The following is a 26,823-nucleotide window of genomic DNA, read 5'->3' as shown; positions in this document are numbered from 1 at the left end:
TACAAAAATAGAATTTGAAAAGGAAATTTAGACAGTAAATCATCTAATTTTACTTGCTGGGAAAATTTTCTTAGGCAACAATTCAAATCTCAGACTCTATTTTGGCATTTCTCATGAATTTTAAGTTGTCTTTAGCTAAGACTGAACAGACCAAGAAAGTAAAAAGAAGTTTATTAATAAAGACAACCTTTCTGTAAGAATCAATGCATCTCTAAAAAGGCCTAAAATAAGCTCAGTTTTACAGGGAAAATGCTTATTGATTTATAAATATCAACCTGAATCTGGAGTAGATAAATGGCAAATAGCATGCCAAAGAAATGGTGCTTTATATGCAACAAATATAGGAAGGATTAATATCCTTTTCTACTAGAAATCAATAATAAAGTCACTAAGACTACAACAGAAACACAGAAGCACAGAAAATCATTGTTAACTAAAACACTAACAATAATGTTAGGGATGGTCATTGCTGGACAGCAAAATACTCACTTTATATATTTTCACATTTTCTATAATAAACATTAGTAGTCTTATAATCAAGAAAGATGTTTAAAACTTTGTCAGAAAGATATAACATGAAAATTTTAAAACAAGAGTAACTTTATTCTTGAGGTAATTTTAAGAAGAGAAAATAACGGATGATTTATTACCCATGTGTTCTTTCATTCTATACATATCAGTTTTCACTGTCACTCCATCAAGAAGGTCTTGCATTACTTTCTCAGGAAAGAATAGTTCATGAGCCCCCAGAAATGGCTCAAGGTGAGTCATTAAATTACTGAGGATGCTAATCAAAACAGTTTCATCCTGAAAGCTGGTCCACACATTGGAAAGGGCAATGAAGATGGGCTGAGGAAGAGTCAAAAATGTTCAAAATGTCAGTATTTAATAAAATTATAAATCACACTGCTCTTAAAACTAAATACAAATTTTTGTTTGTAAAGAAATTAATTCTCCCGTAAGTCAATGCAAGTCTTGTGGGGTTAGAAAACAGAATCTCGGTAGAAATTGGACTCATAAATTATGAGAGAATAAACTTGTATTTTATTTCAAAGGATTGTATTTTGGTATGACTGTCAGTAAGTTAGTTGACTCAAAAGAGCCAAGCACATGTGATCACCTAAGAAACCTTTATGGATGCTTCACCTCAAAAGTTCTAGGGGAAAATATCTTCTTTAAAAAAAAAAAAGCTAAATATGACTCATTATAATTAGATTTATGTGGCTCAATCATGATTCAAAAGAACCTAGAAAGTTAAGGGACATATCTTGGACATTTCTTGTGACCTGCAAGCTAAAGATTTCACATCAGTGAGATAAAATATTTTTCAGTCATATTAAAGGTCACTGACTTACAGAGCAAATACAAAATTAATCAGTCCCTACTTACAAGTGAAACAACTTAGCCTTTTGTTTCTTGGTTTTTAAAATCAAATGCTGGGAATGATTTCAGAAAATTATCAGAGGCTCACAATGCTCTATAAAATGCTGCATACGTATCTTGTACCTCTTTGGGGCTCCTGGATTTACCCATAAGGTGGTGCAGACACTCAGAAAGTCAGAATAAGTGCGAGCCTGGTAAACAAAGCGATTATTATCTGTCTTTTCAGAAAGGTCACAAGTCACATCACCTCTTTGCTGAAGGTAATTTCCAACCAGCTACTGTGAACACGCTTTCAACAATACACTATGGATTATTTTTGTTGCCACAGACAATACTAATATTATGGTTATAATCATACATCTGCAATTATCTACCAAGGGACTCCTCTCATCCAACCTAAAACATACAGGTTATATGATTATTACTGTAAAATAACCAAAAAGAACAGGATCAACTTGTATAAAGCTAATATTATCTTTTTAGTAATTAAATATAAGTAAAATTACTTCTGATCTAATTTTATAGGACTTAAAAGTATATTCACCCTTAAACAAGGTGAAAGTTGAGGACAAATACTTACAAAGACTTGTGATGTTGGGACAGCCGTCTTTGATTTCACAGTCATTTTTAATTGTTCCAGTTGGGCTCCTAACTGCTTTATCATCATTTCCACTTCTCGAGCACAAGTAATTATATCTGACTGTGAAGACAACATGATTTGCATTAACATTTTTATAACTTTACTACAAAAATTATATGTGGTTTAAGCCCTATCTGCTCCCCTCATCTCTGAAGGTAAGCTCAGTGAGAGCAGGGTTCTGCTCTCTGTGGTGTCCCCAACACCAAGAACACTCCTGGCAAATGGACACTGCTCCAGAAATACTTGTTGAATGGATGAATCTTTTGAAATACAATGGCTACAATTTTTCTCAAATGTATAAAGGTACTCTTTGATACTCAGTATAACCACATTCCCAAGTAGCAGACAGCTTACAGAGCTGTTATTTTCGCATTCCTCAAAGATAAAATTAATGAGGTGCTCCTTTGAAAACATTTTTTTTGGGGGGGGAGTAATTAGGTTTGTTTGTTTGTTTATTTTAATGGAGGCCCTGGGGATTGAACTCCGAACCTTATTCATGCTAAGCATGCATTCTGCCACTGAGCTATACCCTCCCCGCTGAAAACCATTTTAATACCAAGATTTCTAAAAATTACATTCAAGAATGCAGAAGACCTTTAAAATCACAGCATTGAAAGAAAAACAATGTATTTCTGATACTACAATAGTAATCTGAAAATCAGGTGCTAAATGCTGAATCTGAAATAATTGCTAACATTTATTCTTACTATATGCTAAGCACCATATTAAATACTTGTAAGTACAAAAAGAAATAAGTACAAATAAGAAAACCAAAGTACAGAAAGGTAAGTAAATTGCCCAAGGATAAATAGCTAATGAGAGGTAGAATCATGGTCCTACACCAGATCTTCTGAGCCCAGGGCCCAGCTCTTACCCTAAGACGTGACAAGAAACGGCAGTGGGATGGGTTTATGAGTACATACAGTGTAAAAGAGTGACCATGCTTGAAGGGAAAAAAAGTGCATTTGAGTTTTCAGATATTTGAAACCTAACTATATGCTTCATTAGACTATTTTTAAATGACAAAATATAATTACTTCATGAGAAATATCAAAAATTACCACTGTATTCAAGTAACAAATTTTTTAATTCATGATATAACATGCATTGTTTTAATTTTACCCGTATTACTTTTTAAGCATCTCCTCTCCTCTTGCCTCCTTCTCCCATACAGTATTATTTATCCTGTCTAATAGGTCTCTTGTCTACCCTGGAGTGTTGTTCTCCCCTTGATTGTTGGTTTCGTTTTAGGAATCAAATATGAAAATGGATTCCTTATAGTCTTTAGATATATGCGCAAACAAGAAGAAACAGAAATAAATCTGCGTGTGTTCTCCAAAGTAAAAGTTACATTGAATACATGACACTTCTCAAAACCTGCCTGTAAAGATTACTCCACACCTACTCCCCCCAGCTGTCTGCAGGCTCCATTCACAGACTAGGCATGCAGAACCTTTTGATTTTTCCTGATAATGTCCTAGAACACTCACTCTGTTTACATTTTACCAAAAAGAATTTGTTCACACCATGTGGAATTTTTAGTTGTAAAGCGAGTCCTCACAAATAAAGGGAAAGATATTCCCTGCTCAGGGATTAGAATTAAGATTGTTAAAATGTCTACCCAAAGCAACCTACAGATTCAATGCAATCCCTATCAAAATTCCAAAGGCATTTTTCAAAGAAATAGAACAAACAATCCTAAGATTTGTATAGAACCACAAAAGACTTCGAATAGCCAAAGCAGTCTTGGAAAAGAAGAACAAAGCTGAAAGCATCATGAATCCTGATTTCAAATTACACTACAAAAATCACAGTAATCAAAACAGCATGGTATTGGCATAAAAAGAGACACATAGATCCATGGAACAGAACAGAGAGCCTAAAAATAAACCACAATATATGGTCAATTAATTTACCACAGAGGAGCCAAGACTATACAATGGGGAAAGGATAGCCTCTTCAATAAATGGTGCTGGAAAAACTGGACAGCCACATGCAAAGGATGAAACTACAACACTGTTTTCTATCATGCACTATCTATTCAAAATAGATTAAGAACTTGAACGTAATACCCAAAACCATAAACTCCTAGGAAAAAACATAGGCAGTAAGTTCTTGACCTCAGTCTTGGTGACAGTTTTTTGGATTTGACACCCGAAACAAAGGCAACAAAAGCAAAAATCAGCAAGTCGGACTGTCTCAAACTAAAAAGCTTCTACACAGCAAAGGAAACTATCAACAAAATGAAAAAGCAACCAATGGAATGGGAGAAAATATCTGCAAATCACATATCTGATAAAGGGTAAATATAAAATACATAAAGAAATCATACAACTCAACAGCAAAAACAAACAATAGAATTTTAAAATGGGCAGAGGATCTGAATAGACATTTTTTCCAAAGAAGACATACAGATAGCCAACAGGTACATGAAAAAGTGCTCAACATCAGGGAAATGCAAATCAAAACCACAATGAGATATCACTTCACATCTGACAGAACGGCTATTATCGAAATGACAAGAAATAACAAGTGTTGGCAAAAGTGTGGAAAAAAGGGAACACTTGTGCACTGCAGGTGGGGATATAACTTGGTGCAGCCACTATGGAAAATGTAGGGAGGTTCCTCAAAAAAATTAAAAATATAACTACCATATGACCCAACAGTTCCATTTCTGGATATTTATCTGAACAAAACAAAAACAATAATTCAAAAAGATACAGGCTCCCCCCTCCCCCCATGTGCATTACATCATATTTACAAGGAAATCTGGCCATTTGCAGCAACATGAATGAAACTTGAAGGAATTACACTAAGTGAAATAAGTCAGACAGAGAAAGACAAACATCATATGATCTCACTTATATGTGGAATCTTTAAAAAACAAAAACAAAAAACCTGACCTCATAGATACAGAGAACAGATAGGCAGTTGCTACAGATAAAAGGGTGGGGGTGGGACAAAATGGTGAAGGGGGTCAAAAGGTACAAACTTCTAGTTATAAGATAAATAAGTCATGGGCATGTAATGTACAGCATCGTGACTAGGACTATAGTTAATAACACTGTATTGTACAATTGATAGTTGATAAGAGAGTAGATCTTAAAAGTTCTCATCACAAGAAAAAAAACTATATATGTGCGTGGTGACAAATGTTCACTAGGCTTGTTGTGGTGATCATTTTGCAAAGTATACACATATATAGAATCAGTATGTTCTACATCTGAAACCAATATAATGTCATATGTCAATTATGTCTCAATAAAAACACTGGTTTCACTTAAGGCTATCTATGATGATGCAGTAAAAAATACTAATTTTATTAAATCTTGATCCTTAAGTGCACAGCTTTTTAATAATCAAATAGGATTTGTGATCAAATAGGAAGACTTCTAATGCACATTAAAATACACAGTTCTCTTGAGAGAAACATTTACATGACGGAGTTGCAAGCTGAACTAGCCTTTTTTCCCTTCCAGTAGAACATCATTTTTACCTAAAAGAACAATTGACAAACTATGATTTTTGAGTCTTAGCTATTGGCAGATATTTTCTTTTTTCTTTTTTTCTTTTTTTTTTTTTTTAATGGAAGTACTGGGGATTGAAGCCAGGAACTCATGAGTGCTACAACTGAGCATTTCCCTCCCCCTGGCAGATATTTTCTTGAAAGTGAATGAAATGAGTCCATCACTTCGAGAAAACAATAGTTTTTGTCACCAGTGGTAAAATTCACATTCTGAAAAACTTGTATCTGCTGCTATGAACTTGATGGTATCTGAACATAAAGATATTTCTAATGAGATTGTTGGAGGAAAAAAATAAGAATAAAGTTAGTCTTCTAGGAATGCTATCACTTAAAAAAAATTCTTTTCATATGCAGCCAAAAAATGCTTGGGGAAACCATGTGAGCCCAGCATTCTTTTTCCTCTCCCCAACTTTTTAATTTATATGTTTCTCACACATTTTTCCATGGACATTTTTTAACAAGCACAAATTCCACCTAATACTTTACTTGCATTATCAGAAAAATCAAGTCCTATGTTATCTATCCTGTGAGTAAGAACACCAATGAGAATTTAAAACTGTGAATCAGTTGGATGAATATGAGTCACGATTCAAAGCTGTAAGAAGATACTATGTAATGAACAAAGTCCTCTACAACACCCTTACAGTATGTGTGACAGTTTCCCAAGGTTCCTTCTTATAATATCCCTCCTGAACACAAATGGCAAAAGTAAATGTGAGGTTCTGCTCCTGTGGACCTATATGTGCTTCAATATAACCTGACTGTGAAGTCCTCTTAGTATCTGATAGTCACACAAGACTGAGAGCCACAAGTCAATGTTAGGGGAGCATCTCCCCTAAAGAATGATTTGGTTAAAGAGTTGATCTGGGGTTGTCTCTTCTGACGGCAATTAGATAGTAGGTCAGTTGTGGGGACCACTCCTAAATGTTGCAATGAAGTCACGTCTTCTGAATGTTCATTTTTCTATTCTCTATAGTGGAAGTAAGGAGAAAAGACAGATCCAGTGCATCCAAAGTAGCATCAAGTTATGAAGATACAAGGGAAAATGAAGAGAGTGCCAGAACACGACCTGCTCTATCCCTGAAGACATGAGTGTTCACTTGCACAAAGGACAGTCCCGCTGATGCTGAGGTCTCATGGTTACTGAACAGCAGAGGCTGTGGAAAGTGACCAGGGAGATGGATGTGTTAATTACCTCAGTGGAGGGGATCCTTTCACAATGTATATGTAGATCAAGTCATCACATTGTACACTTTAAATATCCTACAGCTTTGTCAATTATACTTCAGTAAAGCTAGGGGAAAGAAAAAAAACCCACAAAACAAAACAAAGCTGGTGGAAACATAGCTTGCTGTCATGACATAGTTAACAAACTGTGTTCCCTGGATCCCTAGGGTGGCACGGGGATGCTCCTTGATGAAAAGGTCCTCCAAGCCTTTCCAGAGACTGACTTTATATTTTTAGGATTCCAAGTAAGTTTCCACCTAAAATAAGGGGTTCTGCTGCTTTTTAAAAAGCTTAAAATCACCACTTTACCATATTTTTCAACTCTTTGGGGACAGTCTTTGGCTTGTTCATTAGATCTAAAAACATCAGGAAAAAAAATATCTTCTACCAATTTGTACAAGTAGAACAAATAATGACATAAAAGTTATCTGAGTGCCAAAAACCTGCCTAAACAATATGTTAGATGCTTGCTTTGAATGAAAACAAACAACGCAGCACGGCCGATACACATGCGCACACCACTGCTTAACCACAGCAGGCAGCAACCAGACTCCTGAGGACCAAAGACAACCAACATATAATATCAACATATTTTCATTAATTTCAAAATGCAACTTCCCCATTTCTATTTTAGTTCTTAATCCTACAGAGGCAATATAAACTGAGTGGTTATCAAGGTTGCCTTCTTTATCAATGACCTGGTTCTAGCTTTTGTTTCAGACAGATATAAATATATTTAATAATAGATACTAATAACATATAAAGAGGTTGCAGTCTGTGGAAAAGACCAGCCTCTTGTGACATTAACTCACCAAAATGATCTGAAGGAAGATCTCATATTGCCGTGCATTGTACAGTGCTTCTTTGAGCATATACGGCTGAAGTTCTTGACTCAAGAGTGGGTTCTTCGCTGCTTTCTCGAGGATGGCTGTGTAGCGGTATGCCTGGTCCTGGACAGCCTCGAGCTGGGAATCAACATGCTGAGTGCTGACTGGGATTGCTTCCTGCAGAATAGCAGGCACTGTTTTTAAAGATATAATAAGAGAGATTATTATACCTGAAGGAACCTAAAAAGAATTCAGAAGAAAAAGCCTAGCAAGTGGTCCTATTCAAATACTGAGTTCATTTTTTTCCTTAACCAAATTAATCATACTGAGGCATGAATTTCATGGGTCCTACACCATGAAGCAAAGAAGAAGAAAAAAAAAAAACCTATCCAAACAAAAGACACCACCAGAATAATAACCAAAAGTTAAAGCAGATCAGCTTTTGCCACTAAAACACAGAGAAGTCGGAAGAACAGACAAGCTTTGGTGTTATGTGCTATTAACCATGTGCCTCTAGAAAAGCCACTATATCTCTCCTTCTGTATATTTTCTTCACTCTCTGTAAACAAGGAAAATAAAAGTGTACCACTTAAACTCACTGGGATACTGAAAAACAGCAGAATAGTCTAACAAGAGAGGGACCATTAAGAAGAATGGGAATTGGCTTTTTAGAACAGGTTTGAAATTGCAAAAAAATTACCCTATTGTGCTAGATCAGTGATCTGGTAAAAGACACTTCTCAGTGGGCCTAAGTGTATATCAAATTCACAAGGAAGTTGTTTATGACCAAACATTCCGTAGGTAGGTCCTTGGTCAAATATTTTAACGAGTACTTTCCAACTTAGAGATAATGGACGCATTAAGCATATAAAAGCATAGCAGATGCTCCTGAATTTTCAGGCTTGCAGACGTTTCCTCTTGGACCATTTCATTCCATTAACCATATCAGCGATGGTTTTCTTTTCAAGGTGATTTTTATATTTTAAAACATTGAATATTGATATTCCCTTTTGGTTATTTGACTTGAAGTAAAGAACACAAAGGCCCATGGAGTCGGGGAGGCTGGCCTCCCGGAGGTCCTCTCATCCCTTTTGCTGATTCACACTCCCATACTAGCTTCATGGTACACAAAACTTAAGGTCTTGCCCCAATAAAATAAAAAGTTACCATACATTATGAACAGGAGCTGTACCGGAGGTATAGTTAAAGCTGCAAACCTTACATCTAAGAGTGCCAGTGGTGTGTTATGTGCAATTTCCCTCTGTACCATTACATTTTAAACCTGCAAAACGTATAGAATTAACCTAATGATGTACCTACAGTCATCAATGCCTTCTCCTCCCTTTCCACAGTCTCGGTTAAATAAACGGATTCCAGTAACAATCATGGTGAGTTCTTTCAGCTGGCGTTCTTTGTCCTTCTTGGAAAGAGTTAGAAAGGTCCCCAGCTCAACCGGAGGAAACACACTCTGTAGGGCAGCTAAAACAAACCACAAAAACAACAACAAAATAAAGGTTCAGAACTTAAAAAACAAGTCTCTTTCAGCTGGAAGTTAAGGGACTTGTTGGCTTGTCTTTATAGAGTTCCTTAGATGATTATTTAAGTTTCTAATACCTGATTGCAGAATACATGGCAAATTTAGCATATATCAAAAGTGAGCTACTGAAAACAATGCCTTATGTCTATTTTCAATAATTAAGCATCTGTCAGTAATTTGTTGGCAATGGGCATTAAAACAAGCTTTCTAATTTGGTCTCTGAGTAGAAAAATTGATGCTTTAGAATAATTATGGAAGAAAGTCATTGGAAGACTGGAGATCTTGCCTGTTCCTTACTGTAAAGCATGAAAGTGGGCAAGTATTTCCTTTCCCGTCATCCATTTTAGGTGACAGACTCAGCTCCTTTCATCAATATGAGATATCTTTTTCCAGCAGTCCCATTACGCAGTCAGACTGGTACTCTTAATCATCGTGCCAATGTTTCTCTAGTGAGGAGTAAGAGATCCCGAGGCACACACAGCTCTAAGATTAACAATATTTACTTTCCAGAGGTGCTACTTGAGTTTTAGAGTTGATACAGCCTGTAACAGGAATCTGGGTAAGTTTAAATCTCTTATTTGTGCTAATATTTTTTTCATGTAAAAGAAGAAAATTCAATCTTCAATACTTGTGATTTAATATATATATTTTTTAATGGAGGTACAGGGGATTGAACCCAGGATCACATGCATGCTAAGCCTGCGCTCTACCACTGAGCTGTTACCCTCCCCTAGTTTAACATATTTTATAGGATACAATGTTCATGTATTTTCATGGATGGAATGGAAATTGTGTATTTTTCACCTGTTGCCTCTCTGACAATCTTGATATCTGTTGGGGACCCAAGCCCAGAGCGCAGTAACACGTAGCTGACAATCTTGCGGTAGAGGCTTTCCAGTTCTTCCCGAACACATGCTCGATTATCTGTAATTTCTCTGCTAACAGAACTTAATCTAGACTCTATGACTCGGTGATGTTCTTCCAGAAATTCCCCTAAAATTGGCAAAGGACAATGTTATATATATTGATACTTGGAATTCTTCCAACATGAGAAAGTAGGACCAGAGGAAAAGAACAGCTTGGTATGGCAATTCTACTACAGGAAAACAAGTATTTTCTTAAGATGTAGTAATCAAAAAAATAATAATAAAAATAAAATAAAAATTAAAAAAACAGTGGCCAGCAAGTAACCTCAGAACAAAAATCTAGCAGGAAAAATTTATTACAACAATTTAAATGGCATACTTTGCCAAAACACATTAAGATTTTAAACAGATAATCCATAGAGTAATAGCAAATAGGGCTAAAACCTCCTAATAAAGCAGAAAGTACACAAGACAATTTATAATATATATTACAAACACATACAGTATAAATATATGTACTATATATATGCTATAGGTAAGTATATGCAGTACACTGTATGTAAGCATATAGAATATGAATATCCATATATGTAGTATGAATATTCCTCTTTAATTATGTGTATTTCTATTTTAGTTCTAGATAAATTTCCTTTGAATAGCATTACTGTAACAAGATGTTGCATGAAGAACTGTATCCCTTTCCCTTCTTCCTGTGATACAATGAGGTCTAGGCTTAACTGTGGCAGGAGCCACAGTTCACCAGCACAATTCTGGCAACTAAGTCAATAGGACATCCTATTTTACTATTATAAGGGCAATAATTAACATATCAACCATGCACAGTTTATATCTATAATTTTACCACAAACTTTGCAAAGTAAGAAAAATCTGAATTATGTCATCAATTCCACTACTATTAAGCAAAAAATTTCACTATTATTTCACTATTATTAAGCAAAAAAGTAGGATGTACGATTTTACACGTCACATAATGAAAGTTTAATACATAGAGGGGGGAAAAGACAACAAAAATCACCAAATGGTTAATAATGATTGCTTTACAGTGGGGCAGAGGCAGTCCAGTCTGTAGAGAAATTTATTTTCCTTTTTCTCTTGCATCCAGTTTGTCTTTGATGTATGTAATGAACTACTTACATAAGGAAATATGTTCTAAACTTAAATTTACCATCATTGACTTCATTTCTGGGTAAGTTACATAATTGAGGTAAGCATTATTAGATAATAAAATAAACCAGGAACAAAAAAATCAGCAAATTAAAAACTTTTATCTTCAATGGGCTGGTTGTTTTAATTTAAATTATTATGTATTCATGGTATAACAGTTAACACACAATAGACTTGGAAGCCTAATTATTATGGGCATAGTAATAAGAATTTATTTTTAACATTCACAAAGGCCACTGGTGTTTCTCTCATTTAGCCTTTCCAACATTATTATATTCTTCAAAGTTAGAAAAAATTTCAAAGGAGAGATGAAAAAGTAAAATTGCTCTTGGTCAACCAAATGAAGCCCTTATTACCTGAAATACAATATGAATCTTTTTAAAGAGGATATCAAAATAGGTAGATGTATGTTACCTCGACTTGTATAATTCATATCAAAGTAGACTTGCATCTTTATGGTGTCCAGGGATGGATTTTTACTATCCAATAGCCGACTCACACAAAGCTGAAAAAGAATTCCCATGCTTCTAGTTACATTTTCTGAAACAATCAGAAGTATTTTCCAAAGTTATTTTCAAAAAAAGGGAAACATCAAAGCAATAGTTTCTGATATTTCCCCACCAATAACTTCTTTTATTATTAGTTTTCTCTTTGAGGAGTTCATGCTTTATAGCTTATAGTTTACTTAACCATGCTTTATGGTTTACCTAACCAACAACATTTATTAAGTAATAAGTTATTTCCCCTGAGTTAACCACATTACCACACCCAGGTGGCTAATAGGCTAGTGGGAGGCAAGGAACTTGCCCTTTCGGTTAATCTCTGCCGTCTGAGTCGGAGTAAATGTTCCCTGAAGCTTATGCTCCTGTCTTGAGCTCTTCCCGAGTTCCTCACTACTGTTTATTTGAGCCTTCACATCTTTTTTTTTTTTTTTTTTTTTTTTGTGCTGATGCTAGAGGTCATGTGCATTTTATAAAAAGCTGTTGCAGCTACCCTCCCCTGCTCACAAGATTTCTCTGGCTGTCTTTGGTTTCAACATTTCTTCCTCTGTTCTGTTTTCTCCTGTTCCTCGTCCCCCAACCCTGCCCCATTTATAGATGGCTCATTCCTCTTTTCTGCTTTGCCCCTTTAGATTAGATGATCAACCTGAATTTCTTCTCTCCTCTCCACCCTCAACCCCACTCTTCCCCAGTTCACCCATTAGGCTTTATTTAGTCTGCACCTGGCGGGCACATCAACAGCCTCACTCTCCCCCCATCTCCCAGAGCACTGATCCCTGCTTTCCTGGGAGGAGGGAGAAGAGAAAGCAGGAGTGAGGCCTGGACACTGTATCTTTATGGAACTCGTGCACCTGATCCCTCCAGGCAGGTTCAGATGGACTGCTCCAAGCACAGACTTTACAAAGATTAGCTCAACCACAGGAGTTTCAATTGAGAAAAGGAAACAATCTTTATCACCTGAATATGAAACATACTGACAGTTAATGCACCTGTCATATTTTCCTTAATAGCAAAGCCCCAATTTGGATTGAGACAAAGATCTGTTCAGCTAAAAAAGGAAAGAAAGAAAGAAACAAAGACCAATGTCCCGAGCTCACCTGCAATATCATTCCAGTCAATAAATGCAAATAGATGGGAGGGATTCTGGGAGAGCCTATTATTTTCCAAAAACAAAGTAACAGACCCAATTGCATACATTTTGACCTTTGTCCTCTCACCTTATATCTGCCTAGAGGTGGACGAGCTCTCTTGTGACATGGGGTGAAAGCATATGCATGATGGGGACTCAGGAAGCCAGGAAAAACAGCCTCTGGACCTCCAGACTTTGTTTAATGAGAAAAAAAATCTCTCATATGTTTGCACCACTATTTGGTAGGTTTTGTTTCATGGAGCTGAAGACAGTACTGACCAACACAAGCACTATATTTAGAATTGCAAGTAAATAATTCCAAGTTTGAGAACTGTTGGATAATCACCTTAACAAGTTTCTGCACATCACTTTTTAGGAGCGTTCTATCTGTGTTAAAGCCATTACTTGGGTCCAGGACAACAGCTTTCACCTAAGAGTAGGAAAGAGCCCATTAAATTTATTTCAGAGTATTACAAAATTAGTTTAATATTTTCCCATTTTAAAAATAACTGCCTCTTGATTACTCAGGGGTTGATTATTGGGCTGATTTTCTTATTACCCAACTCATCAGCACCTTCATTAGCGGCTGAAGAAAGGGAACAATAAACATTAAATCTGCATGTGGTGTTAGAAAACATGGAGAAGTAGGTTGACAGCAATGGCTAGATTTTACATTGGGAAATTATTTGATTATTTTTTATCGTATTTTTCTTGTGTATCATTAAACCAAAAGCAAGAATGGAAAGACCAAGGCAATGAGTAATTTTTACAACAGTGAACAAAATTACATACTTAAAAACCTCCCACACAGGAAAACATTATTGATGTTTCTAAAACTCATCAAGATCCTTTAAATCAGCCTTTAAAAATCTAGAACTAACATGCTGTACAGACTTAAAAAAAACTTTTTTTTGGCTACCTTGTCCAATGATCTCAACATGTTTTCAATGGAATAACATTTAGGAAAACATCAGAGTTTTTAGAAGAAAATGAGCACCACTTAAAAACATTTTTTAACAAAGCAGTAATTCACAAAAATTATTATTCTTACCATAAATGCAACCAGAGTTTCAGAAACAATCTCTCCATGGGCTGCACATTCTTGTCCTATTTCTCGAATGATATTCTTTATAACACTTTCAGCCTGAGTGGGAGGCATTCTGGCTAAATAAAAAGAGATTGTTTTTTCAAAATTGTATTTATATATTACTTTTTCCTCTTGCGATTTCTCCACTATTATATTTGTAAAGAGCCATATTATTTATTAACGTGTTAGTATTTTCTAGCATCTAGGCCCCTCTTGTTTTCCATTAGTTTGTTTTATATTTATAAAAATGAAGGACTTTGTTGATGACAGAAAGAGCAACTGGGACTTCAAATGATTGAAACATTCCCTCTTTATTTAAATGATGGTGGTCACCAAAACTACATTTATATCATGGTATTTTTAGATTTAAAGAAGGTTAAACAGTATTGGTGGCGGGGAGAGGCAGAATTAATGAGAAACCCCATCTCATCTGTGTAGGCGGCCGCGTACAGCTTGAAGGAGGAAATACTTATTCCACCACAGTCACTCAATGACCTTTCATAATTATAAGAGACTCTTGGAAAACAATTCTTGCTCGAATCGTTAAATTCTTCTTGCACATTCAAGTTGGCTTTTAGACTCTTGATTAAAAACATAAAAGCAAAAAAAGTAAAACATATTAAGAGAGCTATACATCATGGGAAAAAATGAATTCCTGGTTATTAATTACTAAAAACCAGAAAAAGGTGGTAGGTCTTAATGGTTATCTGGTTTTCTGATTCCTATTAGTAACTAAGCATAGGGGAAATCAGCATGCAGAGAAGAATAAACGCAATCCCGGGTAGATAAAGCTAACTTTTCGCATTACTAGTGTTCAGCTAAGGTTAACACTTGGCATCTTGTCCAGCAGACCCAGACTGCCTGGGTTCCATCGTGACCCCACCATTTTCTAGCTGAGCCTTTGGGCATTTGCTTCTCCTCTCTTTGAGGCGGTTTTCTCATCTGAAATATATAGATGCAACTACTACCCTTTTCCCACAGTTGTCGCGTGGAATAATTGAGTTCTATGTGCTTAGTGGTTAAAACAGTGCGTGGCGTAAGGTAAGCACTTAACTCAGAGGCTTGTAACAACTACCTACGCCCAATGTTAGCCGTGCGCGCGCGCGATCGGGCACGGAGCACGGGTAGCTACCGGCTCCTCTTGGTACGCTCCCCAGCCCCACTCTCGGAAGCTCTAAATCTCCCGAGTTCCGGCCGTTGCGGGCGCTAGCGGCCCCGAGCAGCGGCAGGAAGGCCCTGAAGCCGGCCCAGTAGCCGTTAGAGGTCTCACCCTCCGACCTGGGCGCCTCGGCCGGAAGTGACCGCTGTTTCTGCCCAGTGGCGGCGCCCCCAAAGGAGTCCTTACTGAGAGTCCAGTCTCAACCGGGATGGACGGGATGCTACAGCCGCCCAGCCTCCGCCCGCTGCCCTATGCTAGCGTCCTGGTCCCGGCTTAAGGGCGCGGGTCTTCGAGTGGGCTGACCTCGGCCGGAATGGAGAGCTAGAGCAGTGGCCACCCGATTCTTCCCAGCGTCGGCGGTGTAACCATGGAAACCAAACGCTAAGGCCCAAGGGGGCGTGGCCAGGGCGTGGGTGGGGCCAATGAAGGGAGGCGCGGCGGGATCCAAGCTTAAGAGTCTTTCCTCAAAGGATGGGCGAGCATAACTTTAAAGAACAAAAGCAAACAACATACAGAAAGACCCAAACCCTAGGCAGAAAAGGGCAGGTTCACTACACCTCAGTAGGTTAAGAGTGTCTAACACAAGATTTCTTAAGCAAGAGTATTAACTTGCTAACTGGAAACCTATGCCCTGTTAAAAACGGAGGTGGTGTGGGAGACGAGGTGGGCGGGGGACAGGAGCCAGTTCTGAGACTATGGGAAAACTGAAGGGTTGTATTGTTGAGAAAGGCATTTCTTATAAAAGTATTGTTGCTGGACATAATAAACTATCTGTAACAGGAATAGAAAGAGTTTTATTTGAGCCAATCTGAAGACTATAGTCCTGGACATAGCCTCTCAGACAACTCTGAGGAATTGCTCTGGAGAAACATGGTTTTCAGCACAGTTTTATATTATGTCAGAACAAATATAAAACAAGTCAGGGATACATTCCCTTAAGGTTTCAAAAAACACGGATCAGCATGTGCACAGCCAGTCAGTGTGGCACCAGCATCTGGGAAGGAAGTCTTATCATTGAAGGAGTACCAGCAGTGATATCCAAGGAAAGAACTTTATTTTTAACATGGACAGTCTTTTTACTTCTGGTCAATGGACCCTTCTCTTCTATGACTAAAGCAGATGTACAGTGTATATTTGATAGGCCACAAACAGGTTGTTTTAGTTAGCATAAAATTCGAGTTAAATTACGTATAAGCAAGATGACTTTCCCCATACCTCAATATGTGAAATTTTTTCATTAATGTCTAGTTTAAAAAAAAAAAAAGTAAAAAGTATTACAGCTTAATTTCATGTTCTCGTGTTAAAAGGAAGCCTGTAACAGGATGATCCAAGATGCCAGAAGAGAAAATTCCACATTCTAGAAGCACATATGACACATCTGAGTCTGGAGTTGGGATAATGAGGTTTTGTCCTTTAACCATAATGTTCATTAGGCCCACCTACTGACATGAAAGTATGAAGCAGGATTAAACTAGTATTAGAAGCAGAGCATCAAACAACAAAGTTTCATTTTTAAACAGACTGCCAGTAATTTTTCTCAAGTTGCAAAGAAATATAGCCAATATACTTTGCTTAAGGACATTCACAAATTATTAGCAAATGAATCAACACAAAAATACGCAAGTCATAGTATAAAAGGATTTTACTTATCCTCCCCTTCTAGAAGATTTTCCTGGAATGAGGATGAAGCTTGTGCAAAAATAGATGTTTATGATCAATTAATCTTCGACAAAGGAAGCAAGAATATACAGTGGAGAAAAGACAGTCTCTTCAGCAAGTGGTGTTGGGAAAACTGGACAGCAGCATGTAAATCAATTAAGTTAGAATACTCCCTCAATCCGTACACAAAAATTAACTCAAAATGGCTTAAAGACTTAAATATAAGACAAGACAGAATAAATCTCCTAGAAGAAAACATAGGCTAAAACATTCTCTGACATAAATTTTAGCAACATCCTCCTAGAGCAGTCTACCCAAGTAATGGAAATAAGAAAGACAAATGGAACCTAATTAAACTCATAAGCTTTTGCACAGCAAAGGAAACCATAAGCAAAACAAAACAACAACCTACAGAATGGCAGAAAATATTTGCAAATGATGTGGCTGACAAAGGCTTAATTTCCAGAATATATAATCAGCTCATACAACTCAATAACAAAAAAACAACCCAATCCAAAAATGGGCAGAAGACCTAAATAAGCATTTCTCCAATGGAGACATAAAAATGGCCAATAGACATATGAAAAAATGCTCAATATCACTAATTATCAGAGAAATGCAAATCAAAACTACAAAGAGGTATTACTTCACACCAGTCAGAATGGCCATCATTCAGAAGTCCATGAACGATAAATGCTGGAGAGGCTGTGGAGAAAAGGGAACCCTCCGACACTGTTGGTGGGAATGTAGTTTGGTGCAGCCATTATAGAAAACAGTATGGAGATTACTCAAAAAACTGAAAGTAGACTTACCATATGATCCAGCAATCCCACTCCTAGGCATATATCCAGAAGGAACTCTAATGTGAAAAGACACATGCACCCCAATTTTCACAGCAGCACTATATACAATAGCCAAGACATGGAAACAACCTAAATGTCTATCGACAGATGACTGGATAAAGAAGTGGTATATTTACACAATGGAATACTACTCAGCCATAAAAACCGACAATATAACACCATTTGCAGCAACATGGATGGCCCTGGAGAATGTCATTCTAAGTGAAGTAAGCCAGAAAGAGATAGACCAGGACTTTTAAGCCAGCCTTGATCAATGAAAGCAATTTAGCAATTCTTTAGATATTGTAAAAGCCTTCCTAAGAAAGTTTCCATTTACTAACACAGATATATAATGAACATTTGCAAGAGTACTTTAGAGTTTACAAAGTTATTTCATAGATAATAACAAAGGGGCTGTTCCCTACAGCAGCCTCACAGAGAGTGAACTATTGGCATTGCATCCTACGGATTCAAGAATCAGTGTAAAAGACCAACCCAAGACTACACAGTTCTCTTAGTCCTGTTGCTCATATCAGTATTTAATATTTGAAGGGGACTCTTTTAAGGTTATAAGAAAAGTTCTAGACTTTCCTCCAGAAAAACGCGTAAGGTTTCTAATTTTACATATGATTTCAGAGAATTCAGATCCCCGAAGCTCATGCAAGTGGCAGCAGACTCTCAATTAAGAGTCTGTAATGCCCCTGACAGTGGTTATACGGATGTTCATTTTATAATTATTTATTCAGTGGTGCATATATGTTACATTGACCTTTTCTGTTTGTTATATTTCATAATAAAAAAGAAAAGGCACAACAATGTGGAGCTTCTCTACTTTGTTGCTTTTTAGTTGTAGATCATTAAAATAGAGCTACAACCGCACTTTCCAAAAAAATTCTCAAATGTTAAAAAAAAAATCCAGATCTCGTGCTTTTCACCCTGTCTCACTCTTCTTCTCTATTATTATCAACATGCTATGCAATGATTGGCTACTATTTTTTTAAACCCAGCCAACGTGTTGATCAATGTGATATATACAGTTTATCAATTTTGAAACCGTGGACGTCATAGTGTCTTAGAATTAGCTAACAATTTTATTTTCCAGTTTAACTTTCCTTCTCCACAAAAATGCTGGGTTGTAGAAAGGGAAGCTGACTTTTTAGGGTAATGATGAAAAAGAAACTGTGGGACAAGCAAGACAATGCAAGTCACTTTTCTTGCAGTTTCTCTTAGAATAAGCATGAGCTATTTTCAGTCTACTTTCCCACATCCTTTCAGTGAAAAAGATCACAAGATCATTCCTTAATCATCTTCCTTAGAGAGAGGCCTCTTTAGAGGTTAGTTACATGGGCACAATATGAAGAGGCACACACAAAAAAGCAGAGAGTTGAGTTTCCTGACACAAAAATAGCAAACTTCTTAAGCTCATTAATCTGATCTTTAAAAATCTACTTTTCTTTATGATTGTAAATTATCTTTAAAGGTAAGATGAATGGTGAGCGAAAGCATGAATTGTTTCCCATCTTCTTCTCCATCACCTGAATCAGCCAGTGGGGAAACAACAAACCTTATGAGCAGATTTTCACAACCTAGATCGGGGAGCAGGGGGTGGGTATTTGAAACATTTACTGCAGATACCCAAGCTTGGGGTCCTGCTCTTTAATATATTGCAAGAGAATAGAGATTACAAGAACATAAAATGAAAAAAATCAGCCAATTCTGTTAAAATCAAGCCTCTAAAAAAAAAAAAAAAAGCCAAGGCAATAATGGTTCTCTCTTAAAATTATTTTCCTTCAAAGCAGCTAAATTTCATACATATAGTCCTAATGAGGAAAATGGGATTTAAAGCATAAAAGCCTTTGAATTATAGCCCCTGTGACGGTGATTCTCAATTCTGGAGAGTGAGGGAGAGCATATCAGAAATACCTTGGGAGTCCCCGAGGATGAATCTGCTTAGATTGGCTTCTTTCACTTAATGATATGCATGTAAGTTTCTTCCACTTTTTTTTTTCCCCTGGCTTGAGAGTTTGATTTCTTTTTAGCATTGAATAATAATGAAAGAAATTTTCACATATTGACGTATGAGAAAGTCATTTTGGCTCATACATGATTTAACTCGAATTTTATGCTAACTAAAACAGTCTATCAATACATCGTACATCCATTTTAATTATTAAGGAAAAGGAGTATTAACCAGAAGTAAAGAATGTCCACGTTAAAAATAAAGTTAAATGCCTCCCTTCCTTGGATGCCAATGCTGGTACTCCTTCAATGATAAGACTTCCTTCCCAGGTGCCAAGGCCATACTAACTGATCTGTTCACATGCTGATCTGTTCTTTTGAAACCTAGAAAGAATGCATCCCTGACTTGTTTGATGTTCTTTGTTCTGACAAAATATAAAACAATGCTGAAAACCATGCTTCTCCAGAGCAATTCCTCAAAGATATCTGGGAGGCTGTCTTCTGGACTGTAGTCCTCAGTTTGGCTCAAATAAAACTCTTTTCTATTCCTGTTATGGATTGTTTATTGATTATTTCCATCAACAATAATATTCCATTGCCTGGATGTACCAGTTTGCTTATCCATTCACCTACTGAAGGACATCTTATTTGCCTCTGAGTTTTGGCAATTATGAATAAAGCTGCTATAAACATTTGTGTACTGGTTTTTGTGCAGATATAAGTTTTCAGCTCCCTTAGGTAAATACTAAGGATTGCAATTTCTGAATCATACGGTAAGAGTATGTCTAGTCTTGTAAAAAAAAAAAAACCCAAAACCTGCTAAACTGTCTCCAGAGTGACTGTACCATTTTGCATTTCCATTAGCAATGAATAAGAGTTCCATTTGCTCCACATCTTCACCTGCGTTTGGTATTATTAGTGTTCTGGATTTTGGGCATTCTAATAGGTGTGTAGTGGTATCACACTGTTGCTTTAATTTGGCAGTTCCCTAATACTTATGATGTAAAGCACCTTTTCAAATGCTACTTGTCATCTGCGTATCTGCTTTGGTGAAGTGCCTGTTCAGATTTTTGGCCCATTTAAGAAATTGGGGTTTTTTTTCTTGCTGTTGAGTTTTAAGAGTTCTTTGTATACATTGGATAACAGTTCTTTATCAGATATGTCTTTTGCAAAGACTTCAAGCCAGTCTGTGGCTTGTCTTTTCATTCTCTTAACCAGTTCTTTCACACTATAGTTTTTAATTTTATCATTCTTTTTTTCCTCCCTGCAAGTTTTATTGAGACATAGTTGATATATAGCACTGTGTCCTTTTTGGGGGGTGGTGGTAATTAGGTTTTATTATTTTTTTTTTTTACAGAGGTATTGGGGATTGAACCCAGGACCTTGTGCTTGCTAAGTAAGCACTCTACCATTGAGCTATACCCTCCTCCTGGAGTTTTTAATTTTAATTAAATCCAATTTATCAATTTTTTCTTTCATGGATTATGCTTTTGGTGTTTTATTTAAAAAGTCATTGCCAAACTCAATGGTAGCTAGATTTTTTCCTATGTTATCTTCTAAGTTCTTATAGTTTTGTATTTTACATTTAGGTTATGATCCATTTTGAGTTAATTTTTGTGAAAGGTGTAAGATCTGTGTATTGATTTTTTTTTTCCTGCTTCTGGATGTCCAGTTGTTCCAGCACCATTTGTTGAAAAGAGTACTCTTTCTCCTATGAATTGCCTTTGCTCTTTTGTCAATAGAGCAATATGTATGTGGGTCTATTTCTGGTCTCCCTATTCTGTTCCACTGATCTGTTTGTCTACTGTGGTATTTCTTTGGCCAATACCACACTCTCTTGATTACTGTAGCTTTGTCTTGAAGTCAGATAGTGTCAATCCTCCCATTTATTTTTCATGTATTTTCCACCTTTTACTATTCTGATTTGGACTTCTAGTCAATGTTGAATCATAGTAATGGTAATATTGAGTGCCATTATTTTAAAAGAAATGCTTATATTATCCCAGTAAGTATAGTGTTTGCTGAAAATAAATACTCTACTTTGGTGGGGGGTGGGTTGGCAGTGGTTAAGAAAGTTCCCTGTTACTGGTATGGGAATTTGCAAACACTTTTTTTGCTTATAAATTTATTTCTCACAGCTCTAGAACCCAAGATCAGGGTGCTAGCATGGTTGAGTTCTGATGAAAACCCTGTTCTGGATTGCAGACTACTGACTTCTCATTGTGTCTTCATATGGTGAACAGCAGAGAGAGGAAGTAAGCTTTCTAGTGACTTTTTTCCCTCTGTGGCCATTATGTCTTTTCCTACCCCTCAAAAAAAAGTAGATTAGCTATGTTGATGACTTAGTAACTAAAAATGATTTGAAAAACCAAAAATGTTACCATAATTATTGATATGTATAATTTATTTTACCAATATTAAAAGTGCTGCATACTTCCAGTATACTAAACTGCACGTTTTAAGTGTGCACTTTGATTATGACAAGTACACACCCAAGAAAGCATAACTACAATCAAGATAATCAACATGTCATCAGCCCCTTCCTTGCAAAGTTCTCCCCTGTCCCAATGTGATCTATCCCTTCCATTCTTCCTTTCCATTCCCATCCCCAGGCAATCTTTGACTGCTTTCTGTCCCAATAGATTAGATTGCATTTTCTAGAATTTTATAAATGGAATCAAATGATATGTAAGTTTTTGGTCTAGGTCTTTTAGAGAGCATAAATTATTTTGAGATTCATTCAAGTTGTTATGTATATCAATAGTTCTTTCCCATTTATTGCTGATTAATACTTCATTGTATGCACATACCACAATTTCCTTATCACAAATAGTTAATCCACATTTTCAATGAAGTTAAAAAAAAAGTTATTTGGGGAGGGTATAGCTCATTAGTAGAGCCCATGCTTACCATGCAGGAGGTTCTGGGTTAAATCCCCAGTACCTCCATTAAAAATAAATAAATAAACCTAATTACCCCCCCCCAAAAGTTATTTGGCTCAAAATCAAATAAAGTAAAACAGATTAGAAACTCACTGACTTTAAAGAAATTCTTCAGACAAAAAGGATATGAAGAATAAATTATGAGAAGAGACTATTTGTTTTGATCAGAGGTAGGAAACTTGTGATAAGAACAAAATCTGAAAGAGTTAATTAGAGAAAACAGTGGACGGTGAGGGATTTGGAAAGCAAGAATAAAACATGAACTGAAAAATCTAGTTATACGAAGTTGGTAGCAAGTGTAACAGTGAATTTCAAGGTATTTAAATTTAATGAAGTCTAATTTATCACTTTTTTACTTTGTGGTTAATATACTCTCTGTCCTGTTTAAAAAACCTTTGCTTACCCCCAAAGTCATGAAGGTGTTCTAAGCTGCCTTCTAGAAGCTTCATTTTTCTGCCTTTCACATTTAGATCTACAATATACTGGGAATTGATTTTGGTGTTTGGAGTGAAGTAGAAGTCAATTATTTATTTTTTTCCATGTGGATACCCAGTTAGCCCAGCATCACTTATTAAAAAGAGCATTCTTTCCTCATCAACTGCAGTGTCTCCTTTGTCATAAATCAAGCATGTGTAAATTTACTGGCCTGCTTGGATGATATATCCTATTCTTTTAGTCCATCCTTTGCATCAATACCATATTATTATTAACTACTGTATTAATTATTGTAGCTTTGTAATAAATCTTGATAAAGTCAAAGTATTCTAACTTTGTTCTCCCTTAAGATTGTATTGGTTATTTTTGGCCCTTTGCTTTTCCATATAAAACTTAAAATCATCTTGTTACTTTCCACAAAAATACTTGCTAGATTTTCATTGGTATTTATAGATAAATTTGAATCTATAGGTTAATTTTTAAACGTCCTCATAATAGTGAGTCTTAAATCCATCAACATGGTATATCTCTGTATTTACTCAGTCTTTTAATTTCCCTCAGTAATGCCTTGTACTAGTCTGTGTAGATGTCTTGCATATCTTTCATTAATTTGGGAACCATTGAAAAAATAATACTGATGCTCAAACCCTTCTCCCAGAGATTGTGAATCAATTGGCCTGGCATCGCTCTGGAGCACTGGTATTTTTCCAGGATGCCCAGATGGTTATAGTATGCAGCCACAGTGCAGAAACACTACTCTCAAGGCTGACACTGATCTATTATCGGTGTTTTTGACATGTAGTCATTCACTTGGTTAAAAACCATTTATATATATTATCATCTAGTCCTGGCCTTTTATCACTGGAACCTGTCAGTGTCACCTATGTGGGCCCTAAAAGCCATTACAAGTGCCCTTATTGGGCAAAGGGAGGTAACACAGGCACACATAGGGGGAGGCATTGTGAAGGTGGGGCAGAGAGAGATGTAGCTATGAGCCAAGGAATGCCAAGAGACTCCAGAAGCTGTAAGAGGCAAGGAACAAATTTTCCCCTAGAGCTTCCAGAGGAAGTGTGGCCCTGATGGTAGCTTTTATTTCAGACTTCAGGCCACCAGAAGCTATGAGAAAATAAATTCCTGTTGCTTTAAGCCACCTAGTTTGTACTGATTTGTTACAGCAGCCCTAGGAAATTAATATACAACTTATCAGATAACATCTGTTAATATAAACCTACGAGTTAAATACAAGAGAAAAGAAACATTGAGTGGGTAAGCCTCTAGGCTTTGGACATAAACAGACTCACTGGATGTGCAGTCTTGGGAATGTTACTTATACTCCATGAGTCTTGGTTTTCTAATTTGTACAACAGTACCTACCAACCATATGGCTCTTGGGATGATTAAATCACTTAAATAGAAAGCTATTAGGAGAGATCCTGGAACAAGGTCAACATTCAAGTACTAACAGTTACTGTTAGAAGAAAATCTCATAAAGAGAGAAAGAATGTGACACATCAAATAGGGCACTTAGTTTTGTCTTGTTTTGTTTTTAAGGAAAAGTATCTCTTTCTCTAAAACAGATTTTTAATCAGAGGTACACAGAGGAGTTTCTAAGGCTGTGTCAACCTGACACTCTATTCAAACTTTTGTGTACATGGGCATTTTTTCTCTGGAAAGAAGGGTCATGGTTTCTTCAGCTCCTCAGAGGATTTCATAATTCAGTAAAGGCTAAGAAGGCCTTAAAATATTGAGAGGGTGAGAACAGGGTGTGTGGTGGCGGGGATACATCCATTCAACAGCATTCCCCTCTTCTCATTGAAACAAACTTCCCAAGTACCATGTTGGGCAGGAGGACGAAGAAACACAGCACAGTAGAGGAACAAAGGTGTGGCTTGGGGACAGTGCCTTAGGTTCATCCTCCTTCCCCAATAAATACATGTAAGTAGAAACAGCCATGGGCTATGGGAACGCATCTTTTAGAGAAGTCCTCAGCTCCTTCCAGTATGTTGCTGCCCCAGCCTGTCCTTTATAGAACACTTTAGGTGTGGCCAATGCAGTAAGTCAGATAGTCCATAGGGTGTGTTGTTAAGGGACAGTTAAGGCTGGCCCACGGAGGCAAAGGTGGAATAGACAGATGAAGTAACCTTTCTAATTTCCTCATTTTAGAAAACCATAAGAGGAGGGGTATGAGCTGGAGGAGTCCTAAGTAACCTCCCAGCCCTGTAATTCTGTTATCTTAAATCTACCGTGGCCCAGATTTGCTCCATTAGTGGACTTTCTCCAGCAGCACCCCAGAACAGAAAACTGTAGCAAAGCTCAGGCTGAAGTGGGGAAATGGTATGGGGCAATGGGCCAAGCTGACCGGGGTAAAACTGAGCTTGTACCACCTATGGGTGTCAGGAGGCCCACTTGGCAGAAAGACTATGACTGCTGATACTGAGTGAGATGAAGTTGAGATCTGTGGAGTCTAAATATCAAGCAGTGATGAAATGAAAGGTTACTGGTGGGTCATTATTGCTGTTACAAAAATTGTAGTCTAATGTTGCAATGTTTGGAAGTCAAAATTTGTGATGCTGACAGCATGTATAAGCAAGGTACTATTGAATTCCCTCAATGAGGGAACTGAGGGAGTGTACATTGCCAAGTATCTGACTTTCATTCCCAGAAAGAACAATAATCAGATTGTAATCCCCCAAGGTAAGCATAGCTAAGAAGGAAGAAATTCCCTCCTGCTGCATGAATGTCATCTTTCACACAAAAATCAATGCAAAAAAAAAAAAAAATCAATGCAAAGAACTGCTTTTAAGTTCAGCCTCCATCATACACAATATGTGACAACTAATGAAATGACTTAAATGATTCCTACATAGACCCCAGTGCCACTTTTCTTTACCTATATGTAAGGGAGCCAACTACTGTCAAAACAGGATCCCATGGCTACAAATTCTTCCGTTTTTTCCCAACTACATAACTGCATATGCTTGGCTCCAGTAATCTAGACCAAGAATTTTATAGAATTTAAGAAGCTGACATAACTTTTAGGGAGAAGTAACTCATAGTACCCTCCTTTTCTGTTTTGCAAGTCAGGAAATACTTGTCAAGCACTTATATCCATTTATTACACATTACAATTCTCAAAGAGGGTGCTGGCATACAGGAATTAATAAGGCGCTCTGTAATAACAAATGTCCCCACCAATTTCCTTCTGAGTATTTTTGGTAATAATATTCCTTCCTGAACTTGTTGTTGCCTGTCCCAATCCTACCCAACCTGCAAGCTCAGCTCAAGTCCTACCTCCTCCAAAAAGCTCCAGTCCACAGTGGCCTCTGCTGCGTGGACCCTGCTCTATCCCAGAGCACCACTCCTACTGGTACTTCATCAGACATGTTCTGCTTTTATACACTAACAGCTAGCATCTCCCATATGTCAGAACTGTTACAAGCACTTCTCTTTTATGAATTTATTAGTTCTTACCTTAACCCTATAAGGTAGTCACTATTATAATCTGCATTTTGCAGAAGAGGAAACTGAAGCCTAGAGAGGTTAAAAAAAAAAAAAAACACCTTTTCCAGCATCATCAAGGTTATTAAGCAGTGGAGCCACAATTAAACTGATGAATCTGCTTTCCCAACTTGTTTGTGAGCATCCAGAGGACAAGAACTCAGTTGTAAAATTTTTTGAGTTCCCACAGTGCTCAGCCTAGTGCTAGAATCTTAGGAGCTGGTGTTTATAGTTTTATTACAGTTTACTAATTTTCCAGGAAGTCAGAAGACCAAAGGAAGAGGATTGTTTGGTCCTACTAATCAACTTGATTTAAAACAAGTCTGACAAGATACTACAAAGAACTTGTACTGAGGATGTACACTGTGCTAAGTTTTTAAAAATATATTAATGTATTTAATCCTTTTAGTAAGTCATTTCAG

General features: G+C 36.8%; 1 protein-coding gene across 2 annotated transcripts in view; it reads right to left on the bottom strand.

Annotated features, from left to right (window-relative positions):
* Positions 1–26,823, bottom strand: part of CFAP206 (cilia and flagella associated protein 206) — a 48,091-nt gene that overhangs the window by 9,227 nt on the left and 12,041 nt on the right. Inside the window, exons 3-10 of one of the 2 annotated variants that reach the window (XM_032484565.1) lie at positions 13,872–13,984; positions 13,167–13,250; positions 11,606–11,696; positions 9,945–10,133; positions 8,924–9,082; positions 7,589–7,797; positions 1,964–2,083; positions 651–849 (exon numbers count right to left, since the gene is read on the bottom strand). In XM_032484565.1, coding sequence (XP_032340456.1) covers positions 651–849; positions 1,964–2,083; positions 7,589–7,797; positions 8,924–9,082; positions 9,945–10,133; positions 11,606–11,696; positions 13,167–13,250; positions 13,872–13,979 — 1,159 coding nt within the window. In that variant the 5' untranslated portion in view covers positions 13,980–13,984. Of the gene's footprint in view, positions 1–650; positions 850–1,963; positions 2,084–7,588; positions 7,798–8,923; positions 9,083–9,944; positions 10,134–11,605; positions 11,697–13,166; positions 13,251–13,871; positions 14,028–26,823 lie in introns of those variants that run through there. The other variant, XM_032484566.1, reaches the window with a different exon arrangement.

Source organism: Camelus ferus, chromosome 8 (genome assembly GCF_009834535.1).
Source record: "Camelus ferus isolate YT-003-E chromosome 8, BCGSAC_Cfer_1.0, whole genome shotgun sequence".
Lineage (NCBI taxonomy): Eukaryota > Metazoa > Chordata > Mammalia > Artiodactyla > Camelidae > Camelus > Camelus ferus.
Note: the sequence above shows the minus strand (reverse complement) of the source record. Positions and strands in the feature narration are given on the sequence as shown.